The following is a 14,814-nucleotide window of genomic DNA, read 5'->3' as shown; positions in this document are numbered from 1 at the left end:
TCTCTCACACACACACACACACACACACACACACACACACACACACATACGTACACTAGCACACATATACACCATTAAAACAAGTAGGATGCCACATGTAAGTTTCTCACAATTCTTGACCTTGTTTGGCTTATGCGGTGTGCCTTAGTGTGAGTTTTTACACATGTGTAGGGGCTCCTTTGAAGCTATTCGGCAATCAGAGCAAGTCTTGGCACCAATCCCTCTTGTGGAAATAGTATTCCTAGTACGGATGTCTCCCCATAGTATTCCTAGTACGGATGTAATTAACAACTTCATGTGGTTTAGCCATTTGACCTCTAAGATGACATTAGCACTCTTTTGCCAACACTTTTCTGATCAATTTTTCTTCCATATCTTGATAAGTGGACCAAACTAGTCTGCTTTATATATTAACTTATTATAGATATCTCGAATCTTGGATAGTGCAAATACTTTGTCTTTTGGCCAATGCTAGGCTTTTCAATCCGCCAACTCTCGCCCAGTCATAGGTGTAGGATAGTAGCACTAAACTTCCAAGACTCTATTGACCTCGGGGGGTGCACTATGTAATTATGTTAATGTATAATGTGCGTTCAAAAGGAGAGGTTTTAAAATAAAAAAATTTTAAGGCAATTTAACAGAGATACATTAAAATGAGTGGTTTTTATATTCAATTTTGGAAAAAAACCTAAAATAAGGGGTCATTTTATTCATTCAAACATGTTAAAAGAGGGATATATTTAATACCCTACGAATGAACGTTATATACGGGGGTATTGATTGGTGACCCCCCCCCCGAGCTATTGACCAGAAGCCTTTCATAGATACTCACTATTCTGGTTAATTACCATGTGCTTCACTTCCTTCCAGTTAATTTTTCTATCATCCTAAAGATGAGAAAGCTTGGAGATCCCTTTGTTACTCACCCGACGTCGTGCAACGTCCCTCCAAAAGGGCTTAGGGAGCCCCATCCAATAAATCTAGGTGGACCAATGCAGAATGGGGCACGTGAAGTATATAAAAGTCTCTCTCCATTCTAGTAGAGCTAATGTGGCTTTGCTGCACTTGAGTGCCACTTCCCCTTTGCACTCCCCCAAGCTTTAAGGAAAGTTTAGCTCAGCGTCAAGATTTCATCATGCTCTGTAGTGTCCTTCCATGTGTCTGCTTGTAAGGCAAGATTTGCTTTGCTGCATAGGGGATCCACCACCCTATAAAGGGGGAGGGTGCAGGTTGGGTGGAGTGTGTATAAGTTTCCCATGATCACTTGGCCTTATACTGGTATCATAGCTACTATTTTATTCTAGGAAAAATGGTCGTGCTTGTATGCATGCAAGAAGGTTGTGGAGAAGGAAAGGAAGGCCAAGTAGAGTACGCCTATAAGAAGAGTCCCCAACACACACATTTCCATGTGAACAGACTAGCATGAAACTGGTCAAGCCCTAGCCCCCTGGATTTGCAGTGAGGAGTAGAGCAAAACCCTACATAGCTTGGATGGGAGTGTGGATGATCAGACTAGACTCTCTCTCTCTCTCTCTCTCTCTCTCTCTCTCTCTCTCTCTCTCTCTCTCTCTCTCTCTCTCTCTCTCTCTCTCGGGGGGACCGGGGGGGGGGGGGGGGGGGGGGGATTTGGCTCTCTATTTACATTTTATACAAGATATTGAGCACTTTTCTCTTTAGCTGTGTACATGATATCTTCATAGTATCTTCCAACATCCTACCCTTGATTAGATAATCCGAAAAGGATGCTAGAAAAATATTGTGACCTTCATATATAGCAATGTTTCTAGGAGACCAGATGAACCATTTAAACCAGGCTGAGAAAGAAGTTAGACAAAATTTAAGAGTATTGTCATCAGTAGTCAAGAACCCAAAGCAGACGTTATACTTGGTAATCTTTACTCCCCATTCATCATACCACCATAGCTTAGCCCATCTAAACCACTCATGTACTAGTTTACAATTCCAAAACACATGTTTAATCGATTCCATGTAACTATATCTAGGAAATTTTCCATCACCCTTGCCTTTTTTTCGAATCACTTGGGCAGTTGGTAGACTTCCTAACAGTAGTCTCCAATTAAACATCTTGAATTTGAATAAGCACTTAGCATTCGATACATTCTGTAATATTTTAGTCCACCAAGATTGTGGCTTGGACAATACCACACTCTATTACATTTCTCATAGAAATTATTATCCTGCAATAGTACCTGATAGAAGTTCTTGGCTTTAGTTGAACACCAATTAAGTTCATATTCTCGCAAAGACCGATCCCTATGTCTATCCTCAGCAAGAGATTCTAAGGGTAACTATAGGTTCTGGATACATGTACACAACAAATTCCATGCAATTTTGAGTCCATGTTGTAACTTGAACTCTATCCTAGCCAGCAAGAAAATTTTGGGAGTTTGGTTCAAGTCCAACAACTGATCAATGAAGCATATTCCTTTCCTATGCATAGAAAAACTTTGAGCATCGTGCACCTCATGCATCTGTTGTTGCGGCCTTGCCGTCGACTACTCTCAAATGTACCACGTTCATAGGCTTCCTTCAAAGATGTTTTTAGAAAAGAATTTATTCCCACTAATGAGAAGTAAATAAATTGAACTGCATACGATAAGTGTTCAATGTGTCAACATAAGACACTACTTGAGTATATCTTGCATTGTAGAGGTTCTAAATACCTTCCAAAAGGTGAGAGGCTTCCCCCGTGGGTAACATCATAAGCTCTTAAAGCACAAGATGGGGAGGCTATAGTGCAGGCTCATATCTATGATGACACGGATGAAAACTTATTGCATAGCATGCACATGCATGACACTCCAAATGCAATTTCCTCTCACCGTCATAGTAAGAGAAAGTATGTAGTAACCTTATCTGATGCATCCAAATAGCCCAAGGAGCCTCATGGCCATCTATCAAAGAAAGATTTTAAAAAGAAAAAAAAGGATAAATTATGTTTTCATTGCTTGGGAAGTGGACATGGCAAAAAGGAGTGTCCCAAGGGGAAATCTACTACCCAAGGCAAGAAGAAGGATGTGCACATGGTGCAATTATGCTTCCTCTAGAGTCCTCTTCTCGCTACTCCAACGTAGAAGTAACACACATTAAAGCGGGCCATGTGTACTGTATTATGGCCTCTATGTGGCAACCGACTTTCGTGCACACAAGCTTGTGAGAATGCATAGGTCTATCAAGGGGCACAATGTGATAATCTTGGTAGATGAAAGTGCATCCCACAATTCATTAACTATAAGTTGGTGAAATGTCTCAATCTACCATAGAACCCTAGTACCCACCACTACAAGGTAGCTATGATAAATGGCCATGATGTTGAAGTATGGGATATATAGGTAAAGGGGATACCACTTGAGATCCAAGGGTATCAGACAGCCTTGGATTTTCAAGTCATGAATATGGATACATCATATGTGGTTGCATGGGTTGGGGTCCTCATTATATCGTAGTTAGGAGCATAATAGTCTAATGTTTGAATCCAATGGTGTGCATGTATTGTTGTTTGGGAAAAATGATATGTCTTTCTCACTGCTTATTTATACAATCAAGCTTATGAAGCTCTCTTCAGATAATGAAATAGAAGAACCCTTTTTATCACCCCTTGTGTCATTTTTTATCCAATGTTGGTAATCCTTCAAGCATGATAGAAGATTTCTCAACGCTGCATACTTATTTTTCTCTTCATTCTCTTGCTACTTCTCTATCACCACAATAAGAAAATTTTGCAAATCAATTAAAGAAACTGTTAATGGAATACAAAGACATATTTCCCAAAGATTTATCTCGTAGAGTAGGTTATCATTGACATGTTTTGTGCAACATGACATTGACATGGTCTTATGTAATAAACCCATTAGTAAACTGCCCTATAGAATGAGTCATTATGAAGCTATTGACTTGGAATGTCAGCTTGCTAACTACCTCAATAGAGGATTTATTCAACCTAGCTACTCACCATAGGTATCTCCTAGTTTTTTGATGAAGAATAAAAAATCATAGTATTATGCACATGTGCATAGATTATTGAGGATTGAATATGATTACCATTAAGAATAATTATCTATTACCACGAGTGGATAAATTATCTAACAAGATCACCCATGTTCATATTTTTAACAAAATAGATTTGCAGTCAGGGTATCATCAATTTTGACTTTCTGATATACCTAAAAATGCTTTCAAATAAGTGTATGTGTGTGTAGAAGTGTGAAAGGAGGTGAGACAAGACTAGGGGTGACTTGTGAGAAAACTGGGTAGACTAGGGTCCATCAACAAAATCATATCTCCCCGGTGGTAGCTCCAAACATTATGAAAACTTTTGAGATGAGTATTGAGCTTGTGGCTACATTTCTTCTATTGATCACTTATTCAAATTTGGATGGGAAATGATGCAAAGAACCACACACAAAATATGTATGATTCAGGAGTTGGAACTGCAAAATTCTTCTTTTGGTCCCTTTTTGGTTGAACCTCCATGTGGATCCAAGAGCGTGTCCCTCCATGCATCATGACATGAAATTGATAATTGAAATGTCCTTTACACATGCATGGATGATAATTTTTGGTGAAATCAAATATATACAAGAGGGAGGAATAAACAAACTAATGCATTGACTTGCAGTGATAGGATTTTATGATAAAGAGCAAAAAATATAAAAATTAATAAAATAAAATAAGTGTCATTCAATTATTGATTAAAGTGGTAGGTAATTGTAAATTTAATTTTCTACTGTAAAGAAAAATACATGTGATAGGCAATAAAAAATTCATCTTGTAGCAATGAAAGAATTTTTGTGTTTTTTTAGAGTAGAGACACACCTAGCTTAATGGAAGATTGAGTGAGGACATCAAATGCATGAGATGTATACATGGATGATATAAAAATATATTATGGATGGTAAAAGTGTGAAGTGGCTTACTTAGGCTTGGTAAAAATGCACACCAAAATATAGTATGTAAAAAACTCCCAAATAGTGGATTAATCAAATTCACAATATAGCTAAGCCCAAGGTAAGAGGAGATATTTACATGCAAAGGGAGGGTCGTGATATTATATATTTTATTTTTGTATTTGTTTATTTTTTTGGCTCGACTAGCTTAGTGACTAGCTACTTAAGGGTTTTCAAGGAGATATGGGAAAGGTCCGTGACTCACACATGCCTATGTACAATAACAAGAGAAGGTGAATTTTTCAACCTATGCCTTGGGTAAAATATTTTCCTGCTTTGCAAAGATAGCCTACCCAAGAGCAAATGTTTTATTGCAAGGATGAAGGGTAGAATCTTGTTGTTCCCAAATTGGAAAGCCCAAAACTGGCTATCGATAGCAAGCAAAAAGATCTTCACTAGTGGTAATGCAACTAGATGTTGCCAACCGATTGCCCTACTAAGAGTAATGGTCACTTTCTTGGTAGCTCACTCACTAGAAATTTCATATTGATAGTTGTACATAGCTCTTATTATGTTGCATTTTCCACTTATGTTTTGTAGACGTTCTCATCATTTTGAGTTGTGACAAAGAAGAAGAATCTTTGTGCCTACATCTTTGTTGTGTACTCTCTTCATTGCATAGAATGTTATATATCTTAGGTAGCAGAAAATCCTTGCAGCAATGGTAGCTCAATTTGATAGGTTGGCTGATGATTTTACTTCTCTACATGCACTTTGTGGAATCAAAAGATTATATTGTCTCACTATTTTGAAATATTGATCAAATTACTTAATTGTGTGCACTGCAAAATGGTTAAGGAACCCATGCTAAGAATTTTGGAGCATCCTCCCTCGAAAAAATTATTCATAGCTCAAGAAAAACAATTAATGGAGCTTCTTTTGAGAAAGGGGCTAGATAGGTGGGTCCTCATCTAGAGAAATGTTTCTCTAATCAAGAATGTAGAATTTATGTGGGTTAGATTCTTTCTATTCAAGGATAATTTAGTACCTACTCCTCACACGTGTAAAAGGAGTGAAAGGTATAGACAATCCCTTCAGAATGCGATCGACTAAGAAAATATCCTATCTATAATGAGTTACTAGAAAACCATAGTCCAAACAAGGGTTTCAAAATCTAGAAGAGCTCTTGCCTTGCTCCTTGTTAATAACTTCATGAAGAAACAAGCATTTTTGTGCATCGACTACATTTGAGCGGTTTCTTAATACCTCCCCGCTGCCACTCGGAACTCGGGTATCCGGTATGGAAACCCCTCCCCCACCCTCTCCCACTACCTTAGCTGTATTCCCACTACCATGGTAATAGAAGGGGCTTTTGGTGCTCCATCCACGAGTCTTCCCTCCACCATCTTTGTGGCTAACTCTACAAACCCTCCAAACCACCAATCAACTTCTTCCGCCCCCCCTACCCCTATGGATACCCAAACCCTAAATACCCCTCCCGGTGGCACCTATACGTTTGTCGGCTTTATCTCGGTTGCAAGCCTCATCAACCCACCATTATCAACCTTAACCACCCCGGTGCAAGTTTCTACCCCATCGACTACGTCCTCTAAGTTGACCTTTTTTAGCCCGGAAAAAATCTTGGGGCTTACCACAAACTTACCAATCGAGGACCTTGACCAACTCTCCATTTCCTCTACCATTAACCTCGGCAAGGGAATCCTCTATATTTCTCCTCACACCGGCATGGCTAAATCCTCCTTCTCTACATTTCGCGGCATCTTCTTCAATACCCTTCAAAGTGGCATCCTCACCAATCCCTCCCTTACCTTCCCTTTTCTTTTGGCTCTCTCTCCACTGGGTGAAATCATGTTAACCTGCCATGCTTTTTCATGTCCCGGGCAATGCTAACTAGCACAATTTTGACATATGCTAACTAGTACAATAACTTGAGCTACATCTCCAAGATCTATGACATATGATATATCAATAGAAAGCACTTGAAACAAGGAATCCAAATGTACAACCTCCGACAAATTTTGATATTATTTGTAAAAAAATTACCGGACGCCCAACTTTTTGAAGATGTGCTAACTTGAAACTGCTAACTAGCACAAAAAGCGCCACAGGTTAACATGTTTTCACCCCACAAGCTCTTCAAACTTGAACCCTTTTTCCTCTCTAATGTCTCTTCCCATTTTGCCCACCATAGACAAACCTTTGGAATTTTATAAAATTGTATCCCTCTCTTTGGTAGAGTTTAAGGCCCTCAATCTTAAGCTCAATAAAGCCAAGTCTCATCTTACCCACCTACAAAACCTTCATGCCAAAAACAAAGAGCTCCACATAGTCTTTGCATGAAACCTCCACATCTTACCTTAGAAGACTCTCATGCACAAGCACTCTTAAGCGCTAAGCTAGAAACCCTCAATATCCAATTTCAACTAGATTGCACCAAAGTAAACACTCAAGCCCAAACCGTACTTGTAAAGAACCTCCAAGAGAGCTTTGATGAATACCACGACATCGTGGAAGAAAGGCTTTCGGAGCTCACAAAAAAGCTTGCACCCATCTCCTTTCCTAGGTTTCATCCATCAGCTTGGGCAATCCAACTACTGTTATGGAAGCAAGCCTCTCTTAATGAATTTGATGCTCTCCTACAAAATGAGATTCTTCAAATCCATTTGGCCTATTCCTTGAACTTGGTGGCTCACAATGCTAGGAAGAGATCCCAAATTTCTCTCCTGAAGGAAGTAGAATCTCTACCTAAGGAAGAAATTGTGGGCAAATTGGTTTACCACAAAGTCACTACCCAAATGAGAAGACTTCTCTCATCACCACCCCCAAAGAAGCATTCTAACAGGCCTCCCCGCCATTCTACCCACCAAAATCTCACTCCATAGTCTATGGTTGGCACTAAGCCAAACTTCAAAAATTCCCCTCCCTTGCCCAGAACCTCCCATGAAGAATTCACTCAACAACCTTTTAAAAAACCCAAAACCTCTCCCCCTTTAACCCACCCTTGCTCAACCTCCCCCTCTTGTATTTTTCCCATTTTAACCACTCCAAAAAAACCCTCCCCCTCTCCCTCCTCTACCAACCCTTCCCATCTACCCTCTCTTCTCCAAACCCCCAACTATCCTCTAATTTTTCCTTCTCCTAGCACCTCCCATGTACCTCAATCTAAACCACTTCAACCCAAATATAGCTTCCCCAAAACCTCAAAACATTGCAATGAAGGAGGTTGAACTAGGGAAAGAGAACCCTACAACTTGGGTCCACTTGCTCTTTTTTCAACCTCCTCTAAAATCTCTCTACCTTCTCACTTGAACACAAAGTCACCAACCTCTCTTCTCACAATCTCTCAAAATGTTCCCTCTCCTCCGCCGAACAAAAATTTCTTGGTCTTGGCCTCAACTATATTCCTCCCTCTCCTCCACCCCCACCAATCTCAATCCTAGAAGTTTAATCTAACCTAAAAAGATCACTTCAACTTAAACTTTTCTTTAAAAATTCTTCCCCCTACGTGTCCTCTCTCTTTATCTATCCCTAATCCCTCTTGGAATCCTCCCTCTCCTTCCTCTACTCTTAACCTCGCCTTTGAGAATATTTTCACCTTCCTTAAACCCCTTCTCTCTCTTTCCCCCCTACCTTCCACTCAAAACCATTCTTATTTGAAAGTTGAAACCATTTCCTCCTTAAAAAATGACCTCAATATTATTATCAAGCTGGCCGATAAGAGCCTTGGACCGATAATCCTCTTGAGGGCATGGTATAACAATGAAGCATTTTGCCACTTATTGGATCTCCTTACTTACTCCATAGTATCTTCTCCTCCCCTATCTTTTGTATCTTCCCTCCTTGCATCCATTGTCTCAAATTACCCCCTTCTTCCCTACAACGAATGAGTCTTTATCCTCTCCTCCCATCTTAGTAAACCCAAACCCAAACCATCTCCTTTCTTTCTCTTACCTAGATCAACAAACCCTCCCTTGTGGGTCACCCCATTTACTCCTACAAAGGATACATTTTGAAAAATACTTATAAATGGCTCCATGCACAACTCTACCCCGTTCTCTTCTAAAATGCTTCTAAATGGCTCCAGATACAAGTCTACCATGTTCTCTTCTAAAATGCTTCTAGATAGCTCCATGAACAACTCTACCCCATTCTATTATCTAAAACCCAACACCTAAAAGACTCCCACTTTGTTATCTTGGACCTAACCACCCCCCCTTTCCTCCCCACATTATTTTATTTACATTTGGCATGGAATCTCTCTGTCAAAGCATTCCTATACAAGAAGGTCTTTTGGCTCTCAAAAACACCATCCATGACATCTTTCCCTCTCCCAAAGTCCACTTTATCCTATCCCTAGTCTCTCTTATCCTAAACCATCACTAACTTTCCTTTAATAGAGATTGTACTTGGCACCAAATCAAAGGTATGTCAATGATTCCAACTTTGCCGTTGTCTACGCTTGCCTCTTTATCTGCTCCCTAGAAGAAGGCATGAATCTCCTCTCCTCTCTCTCTCTTCTCTATTTTAAAAGATTGTAGATGACTCTTTTGGCCTTTGGGATGGCCCTTCTTTAAATTTGAGCAAGCTTCTTCAAAGCTATGGGCACCCTCTCCAAGAGTAGATCAAGATCTCTACCTTCATTTCCTTTCAAGAGGCGGTTATTTTAGACATCCATTTTTTCAAAGGAACCTCTTTTACCACCCATGGAATATTCGATTCAAAGTGTCATAAAAAAAGTCTCAACTCTTACAATATATCCCTTGGAAGTCTTGGCATCCTACACATCAAAATATTTCCTTCATTCTTTCAGAACTTAAAAGATACATCATTCGAGAAATCTCTCTTTTGGGTTTTATCACTATCCATAACCTCTTCTTTGCTAGAGTAAGGGAGAAAGGTTACCCACCCTCTCTTTTGGAAGCTTGCTTCCATTTCATTTCTTACAACTCTAGATCTTCTCTCCTTCAAAAAATCCAAAAAAACAAACTACCACCTATCATTGTAAAAATTCCATTTTCACCCCTCAACCTCTCTCTAGGATTTTTAAAGCTCATCCCGAGCTTGCACACCTTCCAAAACCAATTTTGTGTTGGCTTAATGCACCAAACCTTGGCTCCCTTCTCTCAAAAAAATCCAGTCATACCTAATGTCCCCCCCCCCCCCTTCCCTCCTTTTTCCCTCTTTTTGGCTAAGCTCTACCTCCCATATATTTCTCCTCTTAAAGTTTCTCCCAACCATTGTACCTTACAAAACCTCATTAATTTAACTAGCCTCCAATTATGTACACCCTTTAAGAACTTCTTCCCCCTCTCCTTCTTTTTGTACCCCCTAAGAATTTGGGAAGTAACTCAACTTTAAAAACTAGCCCTATCCTCCCTTGATTATAGTACTCTATACAAGTTTTTGAATCATGCCCTCCTATTTATATCCCTTCCCTCCACCAATTTTTTTGCACCATTGATGAGCTAATCTAGAAAACACGTTTGGTGTAAAATTGGTGTTACTACTACCCCACCCCCCACCTCCCGAAAACCTCTTCCCCCCCTCCCCCCCCCCCCCCCTTTTTTTCTCTCTCTCCCTTTGCAAGTCTCCCTCGCTATGAATTTCTATGAATTAAGATTACTTATGCTTGGTAAAACCGCACACCAAAATATAGTATGTAGATAACTCCCAAATAGTAGAGTAATTGAATTCACAATATAGCTAAGACCAAGGTAAGAGGAAATATTTACACGCAAAGGGTGGGTCGTAACATATATTTTATTTTTTATTTTTGTTTATTTTTTTGGCTCAACTAGCCTAGTGACTAGCTACCTAAGGGTTTCCAAGGACATATGGGAAAGGTCTCTGACTCACACATGCCTATGTAGAATAAGAAGAGAAGGTGAACTATTCAACCTATGCCTTGGGTAAATTATTTTGTTGCTTTGCAAAGATAGTCTACCCAAGAGCGTATGTTTTATTGCAAGGATGAAGGGTAGAAGCTTGTTGTTTCCAAACTAGAAAGCCAAAAAATTGCTACCAATAGCAAGATAAAAGATCTTCACTAGTGGTAATGCAACTAGATTTTGCCACCCAATTTCCCTACTAAGAGTGATGGTCACTTTCTTGGTAGCTCACTCACTAGAAATTTCATATTGACAGGTGTACATAGCTCTTACTATGTTGCCTGTAGCATTTATGTTTTGTTGAGGTTCTCATTTTTTTGAGTTGTGGCAAAGAAGAAGAATCTTTGTGCCTACATCTCCATTGTGTGCTATCTTTGTTGTGAGTTTGCAACTTAAGATATCTCCTCCTCTATCTCTTTACAGGGTATCCAAGCCACATTGTGGGTAAGGAACCATAAGAAGCAAGCAAGAGTAGTAGAAGAAGTGGTTGAGGGTAAGGGTCTTATATGCACGCTCCTCCCTTGTGTCTTGGTACTACACTCACCTACAAGATTTTAGAGAGGCATCGACAATGATCCTCGATCTCAACACTTTCTATGGTGGGTCATGGGGCTCTTGACTTTGTGCAGCCACATATTAGTTTCAGGCATATTTTGGTCTCTGTTAAAGGTTTACGGTCATTGGTATATCATGGGGCTTAGGATTTTATGCAACCACATGTTAGTTTTGGGCACATTTTGGTCTCCATCAAAGGTTAAGACTGCATTCACACACAAGAACGCAAAAGGTTCAAGTTTATCAATTCTCCTATTTTGGTGTACGAAGAAGCCATGTTGGTATTGTAGTTTTCATAGCTATTGTATACTAGTGTGAAGTGATGCATGGGGTGTGCGTGCACATAATGTGGTCATAATGGAAAATGGTTACAAGAATGTTGTATATCTTAGGTAGTAGAAAATCCTTGTAGCAATAATAGCTCAATTTGACAGGTTGGTTGAGGATTTTACTTCTCTACATGCACTTTGTGGATTCAAAAAATTATATTGTCTCACTATTTTTAAATATAGATCAAATTACTTAATTGTGTGCACTGCAAAACGATTAAGGAACCCATGCTAAGAATTTTGGAGCATCCACCCTCTAAAAATTTATACATAGTTCAAGAAAAACAATCAATATAGCTTCTTTTGAGAAAGGGGCTAGCTAGGTTGGTCCTCATCTAGAGAAATGTTTCTATAATAAAGAATGTAGAACTTATGTGGGGTAGATTCTTTATATTCAAGGATAATTTAGTACTCCTCACGTGTGCACAACCCCTTCAATATGCGATCGATTGATAAAATATCCTCTTTATAATGAGTTACTAGACAACTTATATTCCAAACAAGGGTTTCAAAATCTAGAATAGCTCTTACATTGCTCCTTGTTACCAACTTCATGAAGAAACAGTCTCGTCAACTATTTCAACCTATTCTTCTGACTCAATTTTTTTTCTACACCACTATGAAAGAGACCTCCACATTGTCGACAAATTAATACAAAGAAGTCCCCATGTAAACATTTGAAAAATATTTCTCAAAAATATTTTGCAAAATGACCTAGATCAAAGATCAATAACCTTTTTGTTTCACATGCAATCTACAAGCTTGTATGTGAAAAGGAAAATTTAGTTTTTGTAATTGGAGATGGTAGGTAGAAAAATAAGTTTAATAGATTGCATGAAAAAACCATGATAGGAGACACACTTAATTGGATTTAATATAGTTTCAAGAGTTGTGGTTGCAAACAATTGAAAAAACTTATGCTACTCTTGTTGAATGATAACCCATCCCAATATAAGCACATAATGGTAGAAAAATATCTATATGCTAGTATAAATTTAATATTTGAAATATTAACACTAGAATGGTAACTGGACACTTTTATGTCCTTAAGACACTTTTGTGTCCTGTTAAGTGACCATTTTGATTGAATTATTTGAAGAGTATGAAAATGAATATCTAGGTGCTATATATCCACAAAGTTGCCTTATGAGCTGAAAAAAACTTAGCATTTTTTTTTGAGTATCGATCTCACCATTAACCTTACTCTTGCACAACATTTTTGAACCTAAACTATGTGAAAAAACGGGTCCTGTTTTTAGTTTTTTTCAATTTTTGGCAACTATACCACTTTAAACTTCATGTTTGTGAGGTTTAGATGGCTAGAGGTTATAGGACTTCATAGTTCTCAACATGTTTTGATGCTTGTAGGGAGAGATAAGTGTTAAAATTGAAAGTTGTGACCAATTTACAAGAATTGCATAATCCTATTTTTTGGCCAAAATTAACACTTTTATGATTTTTTTGGTGGCTTTCTTGATATCCAAATTCAATTTTGATTGTGTAAGTGTAATGTATAACATAAAGCTAATCTTCCTTGAGTTTAAAGGGACCTAATATTCTATATAGCATAGTATATAATGATGGTTGAGTTTTTTGATTGCTGAAGAATACGATACATTTTAGAGTAGCAAGTATAACTTTCTCAATATTGCTAGTTTGTTAGGCCAAGTGTGTGTATTTTGTAGGTAGTGACCATATCTAATCATAGAATACAAACTTGGCTAGATATTGAGTAGTTTCTATGGGTTTCTAGAGGTCATAATGCTAAACCCAGTTTTTTCATGTTTGCTGTATTTAACACTTTATCATTGCCCCCAAGGTTCCAATTGTAAGAGATCCATTATCCTTTTGACATGATCCATGGCTCCTTTTGAATCCAGAGGCCCAAAAGGAACTAAGAAAACATGTATATAGTATCTGTATTGAGCGTGACTATAGAAACTTTGATGATAGGTCCGCAGAATGGCAAAAATGCAACTTTTTTGTACCTATTTTTTTTGCCCAAAAAAAAATTAGTGAGGTAAAATCAACCATATGTTTTGGTCACCAACCCATTGAAGTTAACGGGGAATTTTATCTCATGTCCTACAAAAATCTCCACTCTTATTTATATACAATCAACCGTAAGAAATTGCTGTTTTGGGCAAAATGCACTGGTCCATCAACTTTGGAGGCTTGTAGTGACCAAGGGACGAGAAAAATTACAAGTTTCTCATTTTTTCCATATGTAGTAGTTATTGAACTATAAGCTCATGAAAGGATTTTTCAAAATGAGTGCATCTACTATGGTTTTGGAAATTTTTCCCAAAACCCTGAAAGGACACTTTTATGTCCTGTTAGGTTACCCTTTCAGTGTTAAAGTGCATAAAAGGTGCGAGTATGTTATTGTGTACTAAATATTTGTGAGGATTTTTTAATTTTTAATAAAATTGAATTTTGTGAAAACCCATTTTGGATATTTTTCTTAGAAATATGGAACTATGTTGTTTGCAATTTATAAAAAACAATGTTGACAAAAACATTGTTTCCACAGGATAAACTATCTCAGGTAAAACTTGACGCAGATCAACAAAACATGCCTATGTGTAAGTTCAATGAGAGTAAGCCATTGGGAAAAGGGTATGTTTGTAGAACCCAACTCAAAGGTCTTATGAGAACTTCTGATACACGAACCACCATCCAAACTCCGAATCTATTGGAACCTACATCATTGTATAAAGAGGTCTATCTTCGTATATCAAGTATGTTTTCTTTCTCTCACAATTATCTAAAGTAGTTTCTTTAATTATGTTCTTTCCTTGTGAGAAAGCACTAAATATGATGGTGGAATATGTAAGAAGCATTATTGTTGTATTATTTTGAATGTAGCTTGTACATAGATCAAAGATTTTGTATGAATCGAAACATCATCTTAAAGGCAAAAGCATGTATTAGTAGGCAGTGGTGTCTTGGACGTTCCTTTGGTAGCGCTTTATAGACCCCATTTTTTATGTTTTACATGTAAACTAAACTAGCATATTATATATCAATGGAAAGATTTTTCAAAATAGAATCTAAAACTATAAGTGTGACAAATTTGAGATTTTTAAAAATTTTCTTCTGTCATCTTCACTT

The 14,814-nt window shown here is 38.0% G+C and overlaps 1 protein-coding gene across 1 annotated transcript in view; it reads left to right on the top strand.

The window, feature by feature from the left end:
* Positions 1-14,476, top strand: part of LOC147454792 (uncharacterized) — a 17,381-nt gene extending 2,905 nt beyond the window's left edge. Inside the window, exon 4 of the mRNA XM_086517072.1 lies at positions 14,234-14,476. Within this exon, the coding sequence (XP_086373198.1) occupies positions 14,234-14,476 (243 nt within the window). The remainder of the gene's footprint in view (positions 1-14,233) is intronic.
* The last annotated feature ends 338 nt before the right edge of the window (positions 14,477-14,814 follow it).

Source organism: Adiantum capillus-veneris, chromosome 7 (genome assembly GCF_014529385.1).
Source record: "Adiantum capillus-veneris isolate H3 chromosome 7, ASM1452938v2, whole genome shotgun sequence".
NCBI lineage: Eukaryota > Viridiplantae > Streptophyta > Polypodiopsida > Polypodiales > Pteridaceae > Adiantum > Adiantum capillus-veneris.
The sequence above is the reverse complement of the archived record's forward strand: the minus strand, read 5'-3'. Positions and strand labels throughout refer to the sequence as shown.